General features: G+C 40.5%; 2 protein-coding genes across 2 annotated transcripts; one reads left to right on the top strand and one right to left on the bottom strand.

Moving 5' to 3' along the window:
• The first annotated feature begins 196 nt into the window (after positions 1-196).
• On the top strand, positions 197-5460 carry arpin (actin related protein 2/3 complex inhibitor). Its single transcript, XM_076733802.1, has 6 exons — positions 197-346; positions 787-862; positions 1611-1743; positions 2731-2937; positions 3552-3715; positions 4142-5460. The coding sequence occupies exons 1-6, from the start codon at positions 255-257 to the stop codon at positions 4148-4150; spliced, it is 681 nt and encodes a 226-aa protein (XP_076589917.1). The 5' UTR covers positions 197-254; the 3' UTR covers positions 4151-5460.
• On the bottom strand, positions 5436-23870 carry anpeplb (alanyl (membrane) aminopeptidase-like b). Its single transcript, XM_076733801.1, has 20 exons — positions 22709-23870; positions 21439-21581; positions 21162-21295; positions 20864-20984; positions 18653-18807; positions 18321-18434; positions 17965-18108; positions 17719-17784; positions 14189-14254; positions 13893-14041; positions 12701-12777; positions 12420-12553; positions 11752-11807; positions 11444-11591; positions 11116-11204; positions 10213-10320; positions 9083-9250; positions 8770-8910; positions 7276-7342; positions 5436-6348 (listed from the first exon to the last, which is right to left on the bottom strand). The coding sequence occupies exons 1-20, from the start codon at positions 23308-23310 to the stop codon at positions 6202-6204; spliced, it is 2829 nt and encodes a 942-aa protein (XP_076589916.1). The 5' UTR covers positions 23311-23870; the 3' UTR covers positions 5436-6201.
• Positions 23871-24403: the final 533 nt, after the last annotated feature.

Here is a 24403-nt window from a genome sequence, read left to right as displayed (position 1 = left end):
GTCACTGATAGTTTTTATTTCGTTTCTTTATATTCTTGATTTATTTACAGGCTTTAGTCTTTAGACCTACATTGTGAAGCAGCTGGATTCGCGAAATTCCAACATCTGGCGCTCATCTGTGGTACAGCTGTCACCCGGCGGCACGTGCTGTCAGCAAACCGAGCGCACTTCTGTCGCGCAGCGGCATGTAGGAAGAGGAAGTCAGGAAACAGGAATCTCGGAGAAGGGAAAGGTGGCAGCTCAGTTTATGAAAGATGAGCCGAATTTATCACAACACGTCTTTACAGAACAAACCAGTGCACAATGAGAAATTTGGCAGCGTGTGGTGTCCCTCTATGTATGAAAGGTACGAGCTTAAATACTTGTGTTTGTTGGCTGGAAGTGACGAGCAAAGAGTTTAAGTATTGAGTCCGGTAGCTTGATGAGAACGTTCTGTTCGCAACACCAAACTCCACTGAAAAGTCGGACAGTTTTCCTTTCCCAAGATTTAGAGCAGTTAGATTTATTTCCACACCACACACACATTTTAATGTAAGAAATAACTTATAGTTGTATGTTCGGCATTTATTTGAATCCCCAGTCAGCTCTTAATGTCAATAAAACTGCTAAAGCTGAATGTTCTTTAATTATCCATATCTGTCCATTTTTTGAATGGAGTTTGGTTTGTAGGTCTCTACTAGACAGAAAATTAAAGTTATTGCACATTGTTCTCCTGTAAGTAACAGAATGCACAGTTCTAAGTGGGATTAGCATGCTTTCATTATTTGACACTTGTCTTCCTCACAGTGGCCAGGGGGTCCTTGTAGAAGGAAAGCTGCTGGATGTTTCCAGACATGTAATCAGTGACGACAAAAATCCTAAGGTACAGTTAGCAAAATACTGTCAATGTGTATTGCCATTCCTTTTATTTTGGGGATATGTAACAATTGTTGAGAACCGCTGTACAAAATGAAGCCATTGGCTGATTTTTACAGGTCAGCACATCATCATCAAAGTAAATAATACTGTGCATACACAAAGTTTTCAGGCTGTTTCAGCTTTTCCACATTTTGCCATGTTTCAGACTCATCTCAAAATGAATTTATTCTATCAATCAAAAAAACATTACTCTGCAATGACAAAGCAAAAACAGGTTTTTGGAGTGCTTTGTAAATGTATTAAAAAGAAAAGACTGAAATATCTCATTAACTTAGTACTTGGTTAAAGCACCTTTGGCAGCAATGACAGCCTCACGTCTTCATGGAAACGATCCTACAGGCTGACACACCGCTCTTTGGAAGCTTCTCCCGTTCTTCTTGGCAGAATCATTCACACTCAGCCAGGTTGGATGGGGAAGCTCGGTGCACAGCCAGTTTCACATCTCTCCAGAGATGCTCTGTTGGATTCAGGTCCAAACTCTGGTTGGGCCTCTCCAGGCCTTTCAGAGTTTTCATCCTGTCTTCATCTTTGACTGAACAGCATAAAGATGTCTTTTCCCTACATGCCGTTGACAGAAACAGAACTTCCAAATATTGCCCAAATCCTTATTAGTGTTTGCATTTTGGACAGACGAAACATAAACGCCGACAAAAGACAATCAACACTTTGTTTTTGTCGCTTCTTTCATGCAGGTCCGTTTCTATGTGCTGTACATCAAACCCAGCCGCATCCATCAGAGGAAGTTTGATGCCAGCGGGAAGGAGATTGAGCCAAACTTCAGTGACACCAAAAAGGTCAACACTGGTTTCCTCATGTCCTCCTACAGTGAGTGGATAACGTCAAACATTTGAGTTAATGTTTGCATTCTTGCGTTTCTTGCAAAACATTCCATGTTTTGTTTTCCATGTAAGATTCACTTTCAATCTGTCTGTCAGCTGTGCAAAGTCAGAGCAGTCAGCCAAGCGGTCGTAAAACTTGTGGTGAGGTCACACTCTCCCCTGACGGTGTGTTTGAATCCCACTTCAGATGGAAGAATGTTTTGGACTGCAGCTGCACCCTGAAATTATACAAGCAAAGGGACTTTAATACAAAAAGCCCGATTTGTGCAGCGCTGAAGGATGGGGATGTTATAGTTGATGTTTTGCAGAAGCTGAAGATTTCACATGAAAATAAGAGCACACACAGATTTTCTAATGATGGTAATGATTCCAAAGATCACTTGGTGCAAAGATGAATTCATCCAGGATCAAACCCATACACAGAATGGAGAGATATGAAAAGGCTTGCTTATAAAAACATAGATAGCTTTAGTGTCACATTTCGAGTCCAGTCTGTGTTCCAGGTGAAGGCCCGGGTGTGTGTAGTCCTCCATCACCTCCACCTCTTGTCCCAGGATGGAAATAGAGTTTATCTTAGTCCTGGTCCCCTTGAAATCCACAACCATCTCCTTCATTTTGGTCATATTTAAGAGGAGGTGGTTGTTCCCACACCATGCCACAAAGCAATAAACCAGTTCCCTGCACGCAGTCTCCTGTCCACCACCAGCACACTCCCCAACTGCCCAGTCATCAGTGTGAGGTACAGGTGTTGAAGAGGAAAGGTGGGAGTACAGTGTCCTGCGGTCCTCCCCTGCTGCTTAAACCTGCTTGGACACTCATCTCCTCAACTGTGGACATTTTTTGCAGCATGTTCCTGTATTTCGTTGTGTTTGCTGTGTTTCTTCCGTGCGTTGAGTTCTCAGGGCCACTGGAACTCTTAAACACTGAATTCTTTCTAAGTTCATGAGCTTAGATGTGCTTTCTGTCCATACAGAGGTGGAAGCTAAAGGGGAGTCAGACCGTCTGTCTGAGGAGCAGCTGTCAGCGATAGTGAACAAAGCCGATCTGGTGAAGATAACTGACAAGCATCGACCCAGCGGGACCTGTGCCTTCTGGTACCCAGAGGCAGAGATGGACAAAACAGAGCTGGAAACAGGACAGGACGTCCGACTGAAGACCAGAGGAAACAGTCCTTTCATATGTGAGTCTGGACTGAAAACATAAACCAGTACATGTACAGCATTCAGTATCTCCTTACATCATATAAAGTCTAAAAAGGAAAGAATACTCTGCTTGCGCTGGTCGAGCTCATCCTAGCGCTGACCCCCATAGCAGTGGGGAGTGAATGAAATTAAACTTGAACTTTTCTGATTCCCATCTATCTATTTCACAGTTTCATAAGTAACCTCAGGGGGAATGAACAGAGATTGACCTCTCTTAAGTTCAGAAGAGTCATCCAGCCCTTTGATATTCTATAGTCAGTTTGGAGTGGAGTGGAGTGCTTTGGTTTGTTCACAGACTCTGCTTTTACACATCTCAGCCAAGATTCATTATGACATGATGGCAACTTCGAAGCCCCTGAGAGGAGGAAGAAAAAGTAGACGAGTTAGTTAACTATTGAAGTTCGTCGGATTATGATATCTCAAGATCTCAGTGTGCTCTCTCCTATCATAAATGAGTTTGGTTGATTTGTTCGCTTTCACCACAAACGGCTGTCTTTTATGTGGGGTGCTTCTTCTAAAGCACTTTTGCCATCCGCTTCTAAAAGGTGCAAGATAAATAAACTTACTTTCTTCTTTACTTTTGTGCCTCCAGTCTCCTTAGCCAAAGTGGACGGCGGCACGGTGACCAAGTGTAACTTTGCTGGGGATGAAAAAGCCGGAGCGTCGTGGACAGACAAGATCATGTCCAACAAGGCGGACGCAGTCAGCGCTCAGAGGCCCGGAGGAGACGGAGAGGGAGCAGAGGAGGACGAATGGGTGAGGACACCCTCTGAACCAAACCCAAGCTTATATACACCTACCTCACTTGATACCCTTGATGTAGACTGGGGTGGAAATTTGCAGATCTTTTTCATGACTCATTTGGTGTCTTTGAACTCCAGACAGGAGTGTTTGATAAAAAAAGTGCATCTAAGTTATTCTTCATGTACGCAAAACATCAGAAGAAGACAAGAGAATAAGAGAAATAGGCTGCTTTGCTTTTGAGTGAACAAAGTCAACCTCTTTGTTGGTGTACCTCTTGAATGTAAAACAAACTAGCAGCTATGATTTGACGTAACAGGAAGTGGACAGTCAGTCCCTCTGTGGCTGCATCTGTTGTTCAGAATATGTACACAGTAGGTGATGTCTTAGACAGCCAGAAACCAGAGAGGGCTCACTTCTCCCTCCTTGCTTCCCTCTCAGGATGATTGAGGAAACCGTCTCTCCCAGCACCCTGAAGTGTTGGCCCAGCTCCAGTCTCCAGGCTGAACTACTTCATCCTGGCTTCGTTCCTGTCTCTCTGTCTTCAGCCTGGATGTTTCACGGGGGTACCGAACCTTTAACATGTGTGGCCTTGGGGATGGAAACCTTGCGTCACTTCTTCAGTATGGGACTAGACACTTCCAGCTCCACAGTGTATCTGGCTGTTAGCTGTGATGCAGACTGTGAAACTTCTCGCTCCTCTTGGATGCTTTCGATCCGTACGTTTATATGATTCGAACTTGAGCTCTGCATTTCCAGTCTTTCTTGGTTTATTCTCCCGCTCTTGCTTGTTTATGTCCAAGTCCATGTGCGATTTTTTTCTTTAATGTAAAGCATTCAGAGAGCAGATAATCATATCAGAAGTATTTAATTCTGATGTCAGACTGCCCCAGAATCCTGCATACATCCTGTCCAGATTGAAACTGAGCAGAGGAAGAGGAAACAACAGCAATTATGTTCAAAGTCAGTGTTAGTTTCAGAGTGTTTAAGTGTAGCACCCAAAATTAATGTAACAAAATCAGGAAGTTTATCTTGAAATTAAACAGCAGAAATATTTTCAGGCACTGGTGAATGAAAAAAAAAAAAAGTTAGACTTCAGACAGTATGTCCATAATGCAAATATATTTTAACTTTGATCAAAGGGTCGTTTAGTGCTCTACAAGTGCTTAGGCCATCTTGTAACCAGCAGTGGACACCCCTCTCCCCTCTCTCTCTGAAAATCCAAATTTCCCCAGCTTGTTACCACCTGTTGCATTAAAAGCATTTCTCTCTTTAATGTGGGACTGTGTCTCTCCAGTTGATGCTCATTATTCATCATATGTTCACTCAACAGTAATTCTCAATACAATGGAAAGCAAAACCTTGAGGCAATTTTAGGAATGTGTACAAAGTGTATAGAAAGATTTAAATGGAGGCAAACAGAAACAGATTAGATGCAGGTGGAGTTAATAATTAAGATGGAGGGAAATTAGTGACAAAGTTTGAATTTCTGGTAAGTACAGAACAGCAGTTGCTATAATTCTCTTGCTCATGGTGATGATGACTTCGTACATATATGTACATACACCCTTCATCTTCTCAGTCAGTGGACATGTGATTGGACAATAAACATCCAAACAAAATCTTGGTATTATAGGTCATGAAGTCAGTAAAGGTGTGCTGCATTATTTTCCCCAGGTAAAACAAAAGTGACATGGACTGGATTTAAGGACTCACATTTAACACAATATCAATGTTTTGTTTTATTAAAAATAACACTTTCAGCAACATTTAAGAATAATTTGGTTCCTTGATTACAACATATACTGTATAATACACATATAGACATGTTCCATATAACATAGGAGACTTGGTCCTTTGGTTCTGACTTGTGCAAATGTTGAGGAGCTGGTCTGGAAATGGCCAGCATCATCATCAGCAAAATGCCATAAACTTAAATACATGTTTGCTTGGAGATGGATATAACCAATGAAAGCTTCATCCATTGTCCACCATGAAAAGATTAACACAAGATTTGGATTCTGAAATTATTTTGAGCAACAGCAACATGAAAAAAGTGATCCTGAAAAGTAAATATGTTTAAAACATTTCCAAACATACAGCTATACTATACAGATAATTGATGCTGTGTCAGCATCATGTGCAAAAATCACAAACAGCTGAGTCAAAATGTTATTTTGACTGCTCGCATTGAATATACTGCATACAAGTGCTACATTTCTCTCATAAATAATCAGTCCTGTACTATGTATCAGTCTTATGTGCGGCACTATCACGGTTCACTTTGCTAATTGTTTGGTGGGAAATTGAATCTCTCATGTCATGATTATCTCTCTGCTCCATTTTCCTGGCAAAGTCTGATCCACTCTTCATCGGCTCTTGTTGTTGAAGTGGATTTGGTGGAGTAGGGGAGTCTTAAGAGTATCCAGCTGCAGAATTGAAAACGGCTGGCACCGCTGATCTGTGACGCTCTAAAACAATGAAAGAGTGTTTTTTCCCCTCTATGAAGCTGTTTCTCTTTCAAACCACTCTAGTATGATATCTTTGTGCTCGCTGACCCACTGGATGTTGACTTGGGTTTGCTGTATGGCCTGGTTCACCGCCATGGTAGCAACACCCAGATCGTGGTCCTTTGCAAAGCGTTTCAGCTGTACACACACACACACAGAGCAGACAGCGATGTTAAGGTATTGCTCCTGAAGCCTAATGTATTCCACAAAGACAAAAAATGGTAATAATTATGAGATATGAGGTCATTATTCTTACATAAGGTCTCCAATTTATTTTTCTTGTCAACAAATCCCATGAAAAGACTAAAACCAATTAGAGTGTAAAGCACTGAGGATATTGAGTGAATGGCTAAACTCATTCCCCTAACAGCAGTTGTCCAATTACAGCTAAACAACCGTAACTAAGCCATCAGGGAGTGTTTCATACCACCTTATTTTGAGAAGGATGAAATAAAAAAGGCTTTAATGATGCTGTCTACATAGCTCATCGCCCAGTGAGAAAGCTGACTGTATGCTGACATGTATCCTAGCTTTAGCCTCAGACTTATATCATCATATCACGTAGCCATGACCGAGGGATATATTTAAAGAGTCGGCCTGAGCTAACATTAGCCGAATTAGCTCATTAAAGCAGCCAGCAACAGCTGTCATTTGAGAAGAATTAACAAAGAAGCTTCTGTTTACTTTTGTCAGAAAGAAAAGGCCCATTGTTTCCAAAATAATGAAACATTTTGCAGTCTGGTAGTGTTATGACATACACGTGTACCATGTGAGCATGGAAAGCTTGACATCCACAGGAACGCTTATTAAGGGCTTGGTTCACTTCACATGTACAACCCCTAAAACCTCAACGGTAAACTTTTGAGGGTGTCTCAAAAATCTGTGTCTTTATTTTGTATTCATCTATAAGGTTTACAGATATAAAGTGGCACATACTTTGACAGTTTTCATCTTTTCACAGGATTTGTTGATTGTCAGAAAATCTATAACCACCCTGCTTTAAACTATAAATAAGAAATGGCTTAATTAAAGACATTTGGGGTTTATTTTGGGGTCATATATTACCTCCTCCAGTTCAAACTGTGTCGAAAACCTGCTGGTCACTCCCTCGATCAGCATCGACAGTGTATCCCTGGCGGCAGAGAAAGGTGAGGCAGGGTGGACAAAATATTAGATGCGGTTTTCAGTATAACACAATGTAGCTCAACAGTGCCACAAACTACAGCCTCTAAAATGAGCACAAAGTTGAATGGACTCCTCTCTGAAATATTTTCAAACAAAAACTGAACATTGCCTTTATAAAAATTTAAGCAGGACAGTCATTTGGGCAAAGAGAGGGGTGGTGGGGTCTGCATCTACGTTAACAGGTGGTGTAATAACATCAAAATCCACAGCATAGTCTTTACACCCAGTGCATTCCCCACTTTGGTCATCAGCTGTGTTCACATCCCACCCAGCGCTAACACCAAGGTAGCAGCAGAAGACTGAATGGAGCTCGTAGCTGAGGGCACTCGCTCCATGCTGGCTCAATACCTCAAAGCCCCGTGGTTCATTGTGGGCAACTTTAGCAGCTGCAGACTCGAGGATGTTCAGCCTTCTTTCCACCAGTCTGTGGACGTTCCCACAAGGAAAGGTAATATATAGTGTAATTACCAATCGTAATGGGCACATCTTGCATTTGGGTTTGCTCACACTAATGTTTTTCTGCTCCCCATTTGCATTTCCACTTTCCTCCACTCCCTCCTCCAACATCTGGAATCACCAGGCAACTTCACCACAATCCTCTTTTTGAGATGAGATGACTCATAAACTTCGCCACCTCAACATCCCTCCACTGTGCCATCACTAACACTGGAGCCCATCAGGGCAATGTTGTCAAGCACCAAACAACAGAGAGACAGTTAGCAACTAGCATAGAGCATTTAGCAACTAAAGAGCCAGATATGTTCACCAGGAGCTGGTGGGGACCAAAAACAGAGCTAAAAGAATAGTGAATATAGGAGTTACTTTCATCAGGTGGACACAAACATGACACCAAATTGAATGTTAATGTTGCTCAGTGTATGTTGGATGCGTAAACAGGAAACAGTTTGCTAATGTGTTAGCCATAAAAATGTCACAGAGTCATATGACGAATGTGTGTGACTTTTAACCAGTTAAAGAGTTCTGTTTTTAGACAGAGCTTTCACGAGTTATGCATCATCAAAGGAATTTCATGTCTGTTAGCTTAGAGTTCTCACAATCTATCTACTGTGTTTGGCATGGCTACTCCACCCTCATAAACATACAGTACTGTATGTTATGGGGTAAACCATGAATACTTGTAATCGTCTTGTAAATCTGTTGGAATAAAAATGGCTAAAATTAAACGTTTAGCACTGGTGCAAAATACTGCCTATCACCAACCTCAAACCAAATATACTGGCATCGCGTCTTCCTTTTCAAGTCTATATTGGTCAAACCCAACTGCACAATTTCAAATACTTGTTCATGACTTGGAAAACAAGATGCAATCTGTAAAAACCAATGACAAGCAGCAGAGTCCAAATAGCAACCTACCCCCGCCTGATATATTTCCAGTTTGCTCTAATAAAGTTCCAGGCCAGTGCCTGCCCCACCACGTTCTTGGCTATGTAGTTGATGGTGGAGACAGCATCCATCAGACGTATCTTCTTAGGATTCAACGTGTACTGCAGGTATCTGCAAGATAAGGAAGGCACTGACAAGCTCTCCACTTAAACAAATGTTTGGGATCTATCACAGGAGTGACTATGATGAAAGAAGTTATGTACACACACTATATATAGTTATGCATATGACACATCAGGACTTGATGTTTAATCCTGAGTCTTGATCTGTTCGTTGACTTCACCTGTTGAGCAGCCAAATCTTCTTGGTGCAGGACAGAGCTTCACGGAGCTGGTCTTTCTCAGAGGTGTCGCTGGAGCTCTGAAACTTGTTCCAGATAAAATCCCACTCTCTCTTCCCGCCAGCAGCCACAGCTTGGCAGTAGATTACTGACCGCAGGTTGGGGTGGATGCTGAATCACACACACACACACACACACACACACACACACACACACACACACACACACACACACACACAGAGTTATTTTCCCTACATCGGGACTGTCTCATTTTCAGGTTTTCTTGGTTGTTTTGGAATGTTGACTTGACGTTTCCCTGCCCATCAGCATATTTGGAGACATATGTAAGATTTTCTCCATCTGGTCTACTTTCAGGTATTTTCAGGCATTACACCTGTGAGATATTAAAGTATGGCCTTATTAAGGTTATGGATGTTGGCACTTTGGCACTACAGAATATCTCTAGCAACACAAAACTCCATCCTGACAGTTTTACATTTGGAAAAATGGTCATGGTCTTGATGCTCATTCTGGTCAAACACAGTCCAATATCACAAATCACTTTGCCTGAGGGGACTTTACACTCTGTGCATTATACACATCCACGTGCAAATGGTGATAAATGCAAATGCGTTAACACACTTCCATGCACAGTACTAAGCACATACAGTATACACATCTAATGAGGAGTCACTGTCTCTCTACGTTAAAGTTGCACTTGGAAACTTTACACATTACTGATTCCAATACATGCCTGTAAAGGCACTGAAGTTTCGTTTTGCCACGACACCTTCTCAGTTAGTATGAATAGCATTGTGTTCTCCATGGGTGCCCTACTTAGTGATTTAGGATTAGAATGCATTATAAGTTAAAAATCCCATCAAGTGCAGCTTTAAAGATAAGAACCACAACGAGATAACAACATCCACCAACAATTAGCACAAAAAAATGATTAAATGACACTTACCTTTACCAAACCATTGCTGGAGTCAAGCTTCAGAATATAATGAAAGCCATTACAGTGAGACCATTTTTAGAAACCATCATGTTCAAATTTAGGAGAATTTCAGAGGGTATGACGTAGAAATGTATTATATAATTTACATATAGTACCTATGAAGCAGTGTACATACTTGTTAGTGCTGTTGTTCATCCAGTTGGTAAACATCTTTGAAGCCATGGCCAAGCATTCTGGGAGTCCATTGGAACATGCCACCTCTATGGCGATGATTTGACCGTGCCTTGGAATGAAGCCATAACAATTTGATTGTATCTAAAAATTGCACAGTTATTAAATCACATGTAATGAATGCAAAGCATTTTGAAGAAGAGTGATGAATGCTGTTGAAAGCTCTGAAGAAATCTAGCAAGTGCACCTTGATTTAAGGTTATTTTGTCAAATGACTGTTTCCAAGATTTATGCACTTGTGGCCAATCCACAGTTTTTGCAGGCCAATCAGAATCCTATGAAGACCCACTGGCAGCTATAGGCGTGATTTAAGTTTGAGAAGAGCAAGAGAAGTGGCTGTTCATTCAAAACAATGGAAGCTCCGAAAAAGGTTAACACAGATGCTGCAATATCATCACTTGGAGAGTATTTCTTCATTGAAAGACGAGCAAAGAACAGCACTCAAGGCTTTTCTTGGTGGAAAATATGTTTCCACTCTTCTCCCAACTGGCTTTGGCAAAAGTCCTATTACATCATATGGTTCACTGATATGATTGGTTTAAGTCAGCCTGCGATAGACGGTGATAGACAGATGCTTCTTCGAATCACCTGCCCAGTATTTTTTGAAAGCATATAAGCACACAAGTTATTGGCAATGCGAGTCCACACTATACATCTGCCACTAGAATGTCTATGAGTGCTGGTTTATAAGCCAACAATGCAAACTTGCACATCTGTTGTGCATTTGCAATCTTGGACTGGACTGTGAGTCTTAAAACATGTATAAATCTGTTAACTGAGGAAAATTCCGTCAAAAAATAAGAATGATATTACCCCAAAGGGAACAGTAAAATATATCCTTCCTTACTGTAAAGAGTGGTCCTCTGGGACTTCTGAATTGTGTGTGTAGTTGCGGAAGAAGTTGTACAGACCCTTAACCTGTTCCCGGAGGTACACCTGCAGGAAGAGACCACTTTACAGAGGAGTTTCAGGGATACACACAGCAATATAATATATTTACTGCACATCTGTTTATCTTCTGATGAGGGGTGAACATTAACACCAGCAGGAAGTCATATTCAGTCTTCTAAATCTTTTTAATCTTCTCCACCCACTATAGCTCAGATCACTCAGTAATGAAAAAAAGCAAGATTTTGAATATCACAAGTTAAAAAGGATATTTTAATAGCACATGCCTGCATGGGTCCATACACCTCGGAGCGGTCAAACATGAGGATGAAGTACTCAAGGTTCCTGTCTGCTGATTCCCAGGGAATGAACGCCGTCTCACGCCGAAGAAAGCGGGTTGAATTCAGAGCCAGAGTCACGTCCACAAGTTTGGCCCTGAGGAAAACGGAGATTGGATTTTGTAAGATCAGGGTGACAAATAAACCACTAGCATGTCCTTGTTTCAGTCTATTCATGAGTAACACATTACGATTGCTGGATCACAACACAGAAAATGATTTGGAGAAGTCTGGATCAACGGAATCCAAGTCATTACCTTGCGAAGTTAAATGCATCATCAATAAGCTGCCCTCTGTTCATCAGTGGGATCCGCTAAAAGACAAGAGGAAGATGAGGGACAGCTGACCGTCCGGACAGGTCCGTTTACAAAGATTCCAAACATGAAGACATTTGCAACTATACTCATTCTGCCAACAGCAAAATCAACATAAAAGCAGGAAATGATGATTTGGAGCAACATTGGGCATTGAAACCAAAGAATTATCTATTGATTATTACATTCAATTTTTAAGTTTTCAAAGTCAGATACAAACATTAGCATAAGCAAGTCAAAGTTTTCCCTTATCCAGTGAAATATCTCAATAGATGGATTGGCGGAAAAGTTTGCACATTCTTGGTCCTCAGATGATGGATCCTAATAACTTGTTCCAACTCAAGCACAAACACAGGAAGATGATGGGCAGGGTCGGATCTACCTGTCTGCGACCTCTTATTATATATTTTGAGGAACAACAACAACTGATTTTCTATTTGACAGTCCAGATTCAATAAACAAGCCCAAATTTAATTCAGTCTGCCAAGCTCCAAGAACTTCAGGGCAAAGCCTTCATGGGTTTTCTAATTTTACGTTCTAGTAAAAAGTGGCTTGTGAAATGTCTTTCCTTATTCGATATATAGATGAATATTGTTTGGCTCAGTACTCACATGTGGGTTTGTCTCAAGCTGAGTCAGAAGGCGTTGCCAGTTCTCTGGGTCGTAGTTGACTCTATAGTATCCAGTGCAGTTGATGTTTGCCAGGATCCACTCTCCACTCTTAGAGATTAATTCATTTTTCTTTTCTTTAAAGGAAATATTGGTCAAAGGTAAGTAAGGCAACGAATCATAAATCAATGGCACTGTAGAAAGAAAAACGAGTGTCCAATATGAAAACGAAGCTGAGAAACAAGGTGTTTCATTTCACAGCTCTGTGTTACATATTCTGTTACCTGTGCCGCTGGTCATCAACAAGAAAGATGACTGAGATGTATTCGACATGACTCTGATTGGGACGTACCACCAAAGACTAAAACAGACAGAAAAAAAGAAGAAATAAATAACAAAGCATAATAAGTATAGGTTGTGATATGACCAAGATGCTTATGATCCAAGAAATGATCATTAGTTTCTGTACAATGAGGGATGAAGCGTAACAGCTCTGAGTCCAGCGCCGATATGATCTGGATATCTGGAAAACAACTTGTCAGGTTAAATTATTGTGTAACTAAGCATGACAGCGTTGTGGAGCACATAGTTACAAAACATTGTTTCAAAACACTTCACTTGTCCAAAAGCATAATCTGCTGTCATTAGCTGCAGTGACTTCACGCAGGGCACATAATTTACAGAGTCAACACCAGTGGAAGATAATAAAGATCTTGATATCTGTAACCTCAGTAAAGTGACAGAATGAGTAGAGTCCCATTTGTTTGGACTACTGGGTCCAGCAATGTGCATGTATTTGGTTGTGTTGTTTGTATTACATGGTGTCTGTGTATTTGTAGCATGTTTTCTTAATTTGCCTGTGTCTAATTACATGTGTTTTTGCTTAAGCTGCAGTTTGTTGAGCTCTCTTGGCTTCTGTAGGATCTAGATTCCAATGAATACTGAATGAAGAAATCATGACTTTGGAACCAGCTTTTGAGCAGAGGTTTCTTGTTAAACTGCATTTGCTCACATGTTCCACCCATGCTTTTTATTAGTCAAAACTTCAAGCATGCATGCCTGTGAGGGACAGTGCCATCTAAACTGTTGAGAAATTGATGGTGAATTTGAACACAATCCTTCACACTGGTGTCTCGTGCAGGCAAACTACTGCTGATCTGGGGGAATAATGGGCTTACATTACATTTCATGATCAATAATGAGAGAACATTACATTTCATTATTCAATTATAGCATCATTAATCTGCTTTTTTGGCAGAATTTTGCATAGTATGACCATATAAAGTAATTTTGCAAACATATTAGCATGTTAATCATATGCGTAGCAATTAATTTGAGTTTCTGTCCACCTGATGAATGAAAATATTGATTCATGCAGCTTTAAGAAATACTATAACTTAAGTGTTATGATCATTATCATTACTGTCCTAAGCTCTAAAACCATGAGCACTGGAGCAATGTCCATTTAGCACATACCCAGATTCAGACGAGTCATTGAACAGGAAGTGCTTCTGGCAGATTTCCCCGTTGGTAGTGTTGATGGTGATGACAGGATAGCCAGTTTGATTGGTCCAGGTCTCCATCATCATGGCAACCTTGGTGAGACCATTACTCTCATCTACAGCCTGCAAACATGGCACAGTTATTATTTCATGATATAAATACCACAATCTGATTGATGATTATTCAGACAATGACATTAGTATTGTCATAATTGCCATCAAGATTAAACTCATACAAAAAATTGACATCAAGCAAATGTAAGACTTTACCTTTTGTATATATTGCCAGAGGTCATTCTGGTCAGTGTTTTTATAACTGAAATCCGACAGATACATCTAAAACACAAAAAACAGAGAGAGCAAGAGAAAGTTTATTATTGACACAGCTTCATCCTTTGTTCAGAATAATTCTTTTCAGGAGGAAAATTTGCATTCAAAATTGATTTTAGCTGGATATAATATCCAAACACAGCTGCCAATGCTGGAGCCAGTAATGGTGAAATAAATGGCTAAAAACAGGTTTTCTGTCAGTTTCTGGCCAGTCGTGCTTCTAACTGCAGACCGGAGTCATTTGACAGGGATCAAATATATAAAACTGTGCATATGTAGGTGTTGGAATCCGTACACACACAGAAGTGGAAACATGGATACATAAGCTTTTCATCAGACTCATAAAACCCAATGTACGTCTTTCCCCACGTGTTTTTCCCTCATACACCTCAATCATCCTGAACTTGTGTGCATATACCTTCTGACCATTCCTACAATTTACAGTAAATGGCCAGCATTTGGTTTAGTTTTGAGCAGAAATGGCAGAAGCATCTAAGAAGCAGTTGAAGAAAAGAGGAAGTGCAATTTTACCAACTGTAAACTTGAGATAATGGTTGCTCAAACTGACAGAAGAACAAAATTAAAGCTTCCAAAAAAGTTGTTAACATAACCACATCACTACTACTAATTCATACTCTCATTATCCTTTTTTGCCAACTCGCAACATCATACCAATTGGACTCAAAAGACTGCATATACGGTACACATGATGCAAAGGATGTGTGCCAGTATGCACATTATTGGCCTTGGATTTTTATACATTCAGAGCCCTGCATAGTAAAAGGCTTAAGTACACTTTTCGTCTGTACGTATGGTTTCTACATTTGGCCCCAGGTGTCTGGAGGGGAGTGCTTCTCAATCCATCACCTGCGTGCTCACTTAGAGATTTTGACCACTCTCACCTGCAACAATATTATCCTTTAGTAATCTGTCTGCTCCAATCCAATGGGATGATTTTACACCCTTACCGATTTTACTTGAGGCAGTGGAAACACCAGGTGGACAAATATTGTGGATTTTAAACCTGTTTCTCATTGTCCTTTCCAATTGGACCAGACATAAACCAGATGTTGGAATGTCAGATTTCAGAGCAGCAGCGACAGTGTTATTGTCAACAGATCGGATTTGCGTATATGATGAAAATTACATTTACTTATGTTAAAATAAACATAACTGACTCCATGACCACTCCAAACACACCACTTTTCTGCACTGACAACACTAAAATCAGATGTTTGAATAGTACGGTTATATATGGACACCATACATGTCTCTGTCTCTGGCAGTTTCTGTAGCCCACGCACATTGAACATTGCTTCCAGGCATTGAGAAGTTATGTTGAATCTTGTTAAGCCTGACACATGATATATTACCAAGAAATTCTACTGAGGGGTTAACTTAACACTTTGATTTGTACATAAATGATGAATTTCTGTTTGTATCCAAAATGATACATCTGGCTACTATGGCACTTTATCTCAATTGGACTTCCATTTAATAACCAAAATATCTAGTTTTAGCTTACCTATCATTTGTTGGCAATTTGAGACTTATTAGGTGAAAACTCAGAAAGTATTTCACCTCGTGGACGCAATCTACCAATTGCCTAGGCCTCGGAAGCCAACAAGCATAACAGAACCTCCCAGTATCCCAGATTCACCACAGGTCTTGGTTAACTGAAATAAGCCTATTTCAGCCTAACCCAGAACATCTTCCCAAGGGTTTAACCTCACTGTGGGTATTATCTGTGTCAGGCAAAGCCCAAAGCTGCCCTGGAAGAAAAAAAAAAAAAAACACCATTGTGGTGCTGTGGGGTTTAAAAAAACACACACCACAGTCTTTTCCCTGAAATCTGCAGATCAACCACTGACCACGCATTTAAGATAGTACATCTAATTTATACTAGAGAGATCAAAACACACTAAGACCACACATGGCTCACTTGATTTATTGCTATCATGTTATTAATTTTGATTTGAACATATTGATTTCAACATCTGTCCATTCATTTTGAGAACCGTTCTCATTGGGTCAGCCAGGACATTGTCCCCAGACACTGAACCCCGACCTTAGATGTTCATCATCAGAAAGCACAGTTTCTTTATGATCCTGTCAAACATAGACATGGTAGGGCAAAATAAAAGAAACTTTGAAGTTCCCAGTCATTATCTTGAAACTACTTGTGACGCCAATTTGTGAAAGAAATCTTAAGCTAGTCAAACCAAGCCTAACAAAGGTTCAGGACGAATGGCTTCCTAAGCTAACCTAAGTCATATTGTACTCAATCAGGTCAAGTTCTAAGAGGAGACAATCAGTCTGTTTGTTGAATCTAAGGCAAAGTTCAGCGTAATCTCTTGGCCTGGGTATCCTAGGAGACTAGAAGGAGGATAAAAGTAGTAGGTGAATTTTGGATACTGCATGCCCTGAAAAGTCAGCACTTTAAAGACGGCTTACCTTTGGGCAATGTCTTGTCTCGAAGCTCATCAATGTTGACCTTGACAAAGACAATTTGTGGGGATTTTCTTTGCCCCTGTAAGTGAATCAACCGATCCCAGCAAACTCATTGAAATGAACTGATCTCTCTTTCATTGTTTCAAATGCTGGTGTGACTGAACCTTACAACAATTTCAACAAAAACTGAACAATTTAACTGTCATGATGGTAGGATTTCTTGCACATCTGTTGTTTTAGACTCCATCATTTGTGGCTAGGTGTACCTAATAAAATAATCAGATGGTGGGTTGGATAAAATAAGAGAAAACAAACAGGAATACAAGCAGGTATTGCACCAAAGCTGAAAAAAAAAGTTCTTTCCTGGGTGAAAAACAATCCCAAAGAACTGTTGCTTGATCTACGTTCAAAAATCCTCAGAATTCTCTGAACCAATCAATATACTTCATTGTGCTGACCGTAGAGTCATAATACCACATGTTCTGAAAAACCTGTGGCTGCACAATACTGTGTGTGCCAGTGTCTGAGCACCACTTATGGCCAACCAAATCAGCTCCTTTTCATCCATCTGGAGAAGAGAAAAGAAATCATGTGGCACTGACAGTTTTGTAATGCATGAGGAGATTCTCCAAAAGGAAAAGCGAAGCCTGTATTTTGCTGGATGAACGCAGTTGGCTTTTCTTTTTTTGTTGCATTCAGTAAATCTTTAATTGAAGTCAACCAGACATACACAACATTATAAGGAGTTTATAAGATGTTGAAGCGGTCTTTTTTTTTTTTTTTTTTCATACCCCCAGTTAAGGCTTTGAATTAGGAAACTTTGCTGTGGCAGCTTGACTCTCCACCCATGCCGTAAGTCATGTCATATGATGAAATACGAAATTATCACGGATGCATCTTGTCCAAAAACACCAACTTTGACAGGGTGCTGCATTTGGTCAGGGACAGTCTGTAGTCCCTGCCAGAGGCATTTGTCAGAATTAAAGCACATCTGAATGAGGTTAAATATTATTGCTTACTTTGATCCCTTTGTGGAAAATCCTTTCTCCCACAGTGGCTGCCAGCATTCTCAGAACAATTGCCCCCTACATAGCACAAAACACATGTGCATGTTAATAGTCATAGTACACTGATATGGGAAACCTGCAAATAAAACAGAAACAAAATCTATATGAACATCTAGTGTAAATCTAAACTCTAAGATACTGATTCCATGGTCATGAGGCATGATGTGCATTCATTGCTGGACTCATTCAACTCTCTACCTTACTGTAGGTTATAGCATCAAACAACTGAATGATCTCAAAAGTCGTCTGGATGTTTTCCTGTGGGGGAATGAGAGGATGGGATGAGGCCAGAACATCCTCCTCAAATGCCGTATGGAGGTCGCTCATGACAAATATGTCTGTCTGAGGAAAACAGAGACAAGAGCACTTGTGGAATGACTCAGGCAACGCTTTTCCTTGTCTGCATAAAGGTTACTGTTCATGTGTATTTTCGATGGCCATCATTGTCACAGGTTTTAAAGCTCTGCAACAGAAAAAAAAGTAATGCTTTAAAGCAGGATCCTCATTAAACAGAGGGATCCTACCATTACGGTGAACGTTCGAACTGGATTTACCATTTTAAATGTAGGCTCGACGTGGTCCACTGCAAAGTAAGACATGTAGGTGGCAAAGCCCTCATTCAGCCAGATTTCGTTCCACCATTTCATTGTCACCAGATTTCCAAACCACTGTCAAAAAAAAGAGAAGATGTGAATGGTTGAAGCAATGAAATCATGTAACACTTTTATAAAATGTTGTGGGATATGCAGGATTACTATTAGCGTCATTTAGTAAATGCTTTTATCCAAAACCACTATGGAGAACAGTTGGTGCCTTGATCCTCAATTCAAATTCCTCTAGTTTTTTTTATTAAGGATAACACACAAGAGGTTTTGTCCTCTCTAACCTGGTGTGCCAGCTCATGCGCAACCAGAGTGGCGACCACTTGCTTTTGCAACAGTGAGGACACTCCTTCCTCATATAGCAGGACTGACTCCTGGTATGTGATCAGTCCCCAGTTTTCCATTGCTGCAGGACTTAGGTGTGGTAGTGCAATTTGATCTGGAGGAATCACATAGATATGGACAAAATTAGCAAATTACATACATGGAATTACTTCACTAGTAGATGTTACACTATCCAAGAGAATTCAGTAGGTTTTTCTTAAAACCAGGCAAACCTCCCACCAACTGTTGATCTTTAAGGACTATTAGTTTCATGGTTTAGTTTTCATGTGCTTCCCAGATATGGATTGGGTGAAACCTTTCTCAGATGGATTAAATTACTATATGCAAACCCAAAAATCACTTATTGAGAAAATTACACTTGGCCCTACTAATTTGGATGGTAATGACCACATTTCTAGACTTTATGACCTGCTGGCAAAACATTCAACAGAGTCAACATCAGATAGATTAAATGCTTGGAGGACACACAGAAAATATGGCGAGAGTAAAACTGAGAAATGGCACAAAAACTGTCAATTCATACAAGGTTAAAACTACTTCAGTGTAAGTGGCTGATGAGAACATATATAACAATAAACTTCATCATATTTCCCCTAATTTTTTTTTTTTTAGGAAAATGCTGTTAAATGTTTTCACAGATAATAAAAACATAACATTCTATTGAGTGTAAAATCATGTGCACTTGGAATATACCCCAAGGACTTTCTAAGAACAACAGTGCAAAAAAAGAAAAAAGAAAAAAAAGAACGAATGACAGAAAGGAAAGTAGAAAAGAAAAGAAAAAACAGAAAGAAACATTGGACTTCTTCAACCCAGAAAAATCATTTCATTATGTCGGATCATATCACTTTGAGTGTTAATGACATGTCTTGGGCTGGAGAGGATGATGTATTTGGAACTCATTTATGTCCTTCTTGGAAAATGAAATTCATATTACAGACTGAAAAGAAAATACATATTCAGTTAACATATATGAATGTAGATCTTATTCTTCTTCTTATTAGTATTATTATTATTATTTTCCTTTTATTTTTATTCTATATATATTCTATATATTTTATTTGAAAAGTTTGTGTGATGGGAGGAGCACATGTTTGTACAATGATGTGCTTCTTTTGGTATTATGATTGATATCTCAGTACAAATCCAGGGGGTTTTTCTCAGGAGAGCAGAGCCGCTCTGGAGGTAAGACTAATCTTACTGGCAAAAACCGATGTAATTAAGTCAAGTAGTGGTACCTGCCAAGTAAAAAGACACAGTTTATATTAAAGTATTAAACCTAAGTGTGTCTCAAAAGGCTAATTAAAACAGAATTTTGAATGTAGCATGTATGTTAAAATGACAAAATAAAGTACCAGCGAGGCAATTCATAAATACCAAAAAGCAATTACTTTCTTTTCGCAATAAAGAAAATAACATTAAATAGTAAACCACTACCGTTGCTGATACCCCCAGATGAGCATCCCCCAGTCCCCCTTTTATCAAGGCGCCATTGAGTATGGCCCTCAAAGAATGCTAGAAAAATTAAAACGGCTTTGACGAGAAAAAGGTTCTCCACCCCTGACGTAGACCTATGGGAGGGACTGTGCATTTCCCATTTCATTGTTACTTAGAATAGATAAGCTGCATCCAATTTGTTTGTGTGGAGTCTTCAGCGGGTGTCCAGTTCTTATCTGCAGCACTTTTAGCTTTGTTTTAGCTTTTTAAAATTTTAATGGAATATCGTAATAGTAGCTGATCTTAGAATATGGAGAGTAAACTCCAAGTACAGCCAATAGGAACAGAGGAAAAACATTAGCAAAAAAAGCTAATGTTACTGAGTCAGCAGCTAGCCTAGAGGTAAGTTTTTCTTAAACGTATTGAGTGTAAAACTACAGGAATCAGGTCTGTTGGTACAAAATGGTACAATGTATTAAAAACCTATTATGTTGTCAAAATTATTAGCATGTGCACTATAATAATGCAAAATCATATCGAAACGGGACACAGAGTGCATGGTCTAGCCATACTTGACCAGCGTATACTTATCAAACTAGCTACGGTGAGCCTGTTAGCTCGCCTGCTGAGAAAGAAAACAGTTTTTTTAAGTGACAATGACATATTTTACTTCCATCTATCAACACGTCAGCCATATCTAGACAAAACCTTACCCAGCGTTTCCTGTTGGTAATCAATGTCAAAATAACTCTCGTAGAATTTGAGAACCTCCCCTGTGATGTTGGCAGCATATTGAGTGAGTCCTGCTGCAGTGGCATCAGGCCGAGCGAACGTCTGCATGAGCGAAAGACAGAGTTGTTTTGTACTTGTACATTTTCTTAACTTAAACTTAACTGAATAGAGTGGGAGTGACATACGGAAGGTTAAACACCTCTTGGATGAGGTTATTGTTCATGGTGCTGAATGGTAAACCTGCCAAAATGACAGAATTATCTACAGCAGTACACGTACTTTAATGTCCACACGCTCATGTGGGGAGGGGGTTGATGTGAACTCTGACACTGTGAAGGCAAACAAGTATGTTGACATCTTTGGCGTCGGATGAAAAGTAGTGTATTGCCAATCATCGTCTATAATACTGGAGCCTGAGAGAGTGGAAACAAAGAAAGCCAGCATAAGGAAGGATATGTTTTATTCCGTTATATTGCTATGTCCAAGACCCAATAAACACACATGCCTGAGAGTACATTTGTAAGAAACAGTAGTTACAGTGTAGTTTGTTTTTCACCTGACTTTTCCCCATTTCCTAGAGCTATTGTGTCTCGCCGGTGGATGATGGTGACATTAAACACAGCCTTCATCTCTGGCTCATCAAAACAAGGAAACACTCGACTGGCATCTGTTGGTTCCACATTGGTAGCAGCAAGGAATCTATGAACACAGATTTAAAAAAAAAAAAAAAAAGCCTTTCATTAACAGGTATAATGAAGGAAAAGTGGACATCACAGTTGAGCCTATCATGATGAAGCGATCACTTACAGTAATTAGACACTGGCCCAAACCATGACATTGTATGATTCCTGACTCTACAGGGAAATAAACAACCAGCACCTAAACAACAGCCCTCTGTGTTTTCTTAAACCACAAAGACATCTGATGCACATGCTGTTTTATTAACGACTAACTGACTCCAATCCAGATGTGTGTGTTGACTGGTTTTGGTCTGGCGCTGTTCTGTTTTAGTATCACAAAAACTCGTGAGTTGGCCAAGTTTGTTTTCTCAAAAAGAGTCATTACTTCATATAAAAAGTAATGTATCTAGATGATTGGATTAGTTTTATTTTGAGCACAGTGCATGAGCATGCAGTGCATTCAGGAGTCTTGCTCAGAGATTGATGTGTGACCTTGCAGCTTCACTGTGGAAGTAGTATGCTCGCTGCTTCTTAAACCACAGTGTCTAAATGTTTGGATTTCTGCTTGCGTTATCTACAGAATATGACTTGTGAGTGTGGAGGCTTGGGAGTTGTTTAAATGTAATGAAAGTAAGGTAACAAGTAATGTAACTGTTCACTTATGCTGATGAATAATTAGAGAAGGAAATGGAATTACCTTATGAGTAAGTGTAATAAGTAACCAATCAAATCTTTTCAGGGACTGACCCAACACTGCTGATTTCAAAGCAAAAATCCTGGATTGTACATTTGTTGATTGATCAAATTAAGTGTGCAAAGCAGCTGGATGAAGATCGTAAGGCATTTTTTCTGATTTGCAGTCAATAAGCTCTTTCAGTTTCAATGACGCTGTCTCAATTGGACTTCACCGCTACAAGTGGATTCACCCTTAGGATAGTTTGAGCCTTTTCATGTCATTTTGCTTGTCATAAAGCCATCAAGTTTAAAATTGGAGAACTTTCTAATTTGGTGGCTTCTGATAGTTTATAGGGGAAATCCTGACAGGGCTGTTTTATTGTTCCACAAACACAAATGTATGCCTTCAGAATACTTTTAAAGATGCTATAATCACAGAAACATATAATTTAGAAATGCTTTTTCACTTACCTCTTTGTATTTGTATCACCTTCATAAGCTGGTTTACCTTCATGGTATGTGCTTACATACAGCCCATCATGCTCTAATAATTCTCCTTTAAAAGCCAGAAACAAGCTGTAGTTTCCCCCTGCCTCCAGAGTCTCATTCAACCGAATCTCGAGGACGTTGCTTTGGTTTTCGTGGTGTTTCATTTCAGAAACACCTATCATCTCATTGCGTTTCATGTTCATCACCACTGGATCAAAAGCCCTCAGGTCCTTGCTGTTGATGTAGATGGTTTTAGTCCTCTCGACACAGTGGAAGTAAACAGTAGAGTTTCCAGTGAAGAGGTTTGTCTGGTTGGGACTGGTGACATTTAGCACCCCAGTGATTCGGGTGTAGAAGTGAGGCTGCAGGATGACCTTGTAGCTGTGAGGAATGAGACTCTTTGGCAGCCGCATGACTGGTGGTGGTCCTGGGGTGGTGGACATGACGGTTGGCGTCGGGTTCACTGTAGAGATCTCAGTCGTGTACAGAATGATCATGGTGACAATGACAGCTGCGATGGCAGAGACAGTCAGAATGACAAAGGCGGAGGCGATGGCCTTGGATGTGAAGGACACTTTGGGCATGTTGGCCGCTTCCTGTGGTCAAGCCTGAAGGTCTCGTTGCTTGACTGGTGGACTCAGAAGAGTCCCTGAGCTTGTATGCCTCTGGTCTGCAAAGACTGATCTGTTCGCATGAAAGTAACCTCCCTCCCATAAACAGGGCTTGGCCTTAGCAATTAAGGGTCTGGACTATTAAGCATTAACTTGGCCATTGCTGAAGGAGCAAAAAGTACGTTATAGTGTGAAGGGGGTGATGTTCATTGGCCTTGTTGTATAAATAAATAATCAGATTGTGCTCTCAAACATCTGGAGGTGGTTACTGTGGTCTTACCACTAATGCAGGAGTTAGGTAAACCTCGAGGAACACTTTATCCTCACACTGCACCAACCCATCACACACACACTCCCTCACATTTCCTTTCAATGAACAAAGCATGCACTGCCCAAACCAACATAATCACATGCCTCACTGGACACAAGAGCTGCCGGTGAAGAAAATCCTTCAGGAGAGCATCAGCGTCATCACTTCTGATTGTAGGTGAAAGTGTCCGCAGTTACATTTCCTCCATCCACAGCCAGGTAAAACCTCAGCACAGGGGGTCGGATGATGGCCTCCAAAGACTCATGTCAGCGCAGATCCTACGCGATTGACAAACTCCGGACAAATGAGAAGCATATGAGGGGAGGAGTGCTGAGTGGGCTGGATAAGAGAGGAGAAAAAACGAGCAGGAGAATAGAGAACAGAGTGATTTGGGAAATCACTGAATTGCCTGGAAAGTCCCAACCTCAGGGAATCACGACCACACAACACACACACACACACACGCACACACACACACTCGCATTTCTCACCTCAGGAGAGGAAACACCAGGAGACAAATATGCAAAATGGGAACAGTGAAGGGCAGAGGGGCCTGAGCTGGGTGCGGCGGCGGTTATTTGTAGTGAGAACAGATGTTCCTGTTGCAGTGTCAAGGAGATCAAACCGACCCGACCATACTGTAACACTGTGATGACGCAAGAATGAAGACAGGTCAACACCGCAGAGAGATCACAGCCAGGTGGAGGGGAGGCCAAGCGAGGCCGCATTCCTGTTCCACACCAGACATGATCTGTG

Source organism: Chaetodon auriga, chromosome 6 (genome assembly GCF_051107435.1).
Source record: "Chaetodon auriga isolate fChaAug3 chromosome 6, fChaAug3.hap1, whole genome shotgun sequence".
Classification (NCBI taxonomy): Eukaryota; Metazoa; Chordata; class Actinopteri; order Chaetodontiformes; family Chaetodontidae; genus Chaetodon; species Chaetodon auriga.
Note: the sequence above shows the minus strand (reverse complement) of the source record. Positions and strands in the feature narration are given on the sequence as shown.

Excerpts from the sequence above, each read along its gene's own strand:
- anpeplb (XM_076733801.1), bottom strand. The coding sequence starts at position 23,310 with ATGCCCAAAGTGTCCTTCACATCCAAGGCCATCGCCTCCGCCTTTGTC. Across the intron at positions 12,778-13,892 it reads AATGACTCGTCTGAATCTGG|TCTTTGGTGGTACGTCCCAA; the intron begins GTATGTGCTAAA and ends TGTCTGTTTTAG. Across the intron at positions 7,343-8,769 it reads TGGAAATATATCAGGCGGGG|GGATACACTGTCGATGCTGA; the intron begins GTAGGTTGCTAT and ends CTCTGCCGCCAG.
- arpin (XM_076733802.1), top strand. The coding sequence starts at position 255 with ATGAGCCGAATTTATCACAACACGTCTTTACAGAACAAACCAGTGCAC. Across the intron at positions 347-786 it reads TGTCCCTCTATGTATGAAAG|TGGCCAGGGGGTCCTTGTAG; the intron begins GTACGAGCTTAA and ends TCTTCCTCACAG. Across the intron at positions 2,938-3,551 it reads AGGAAACAGTCCTTTCATAT|TCTCCTTAGCCAAAGTGGAC; the intron begins GTGAGTCTGGAC and ends TTGTGCCTCCAG.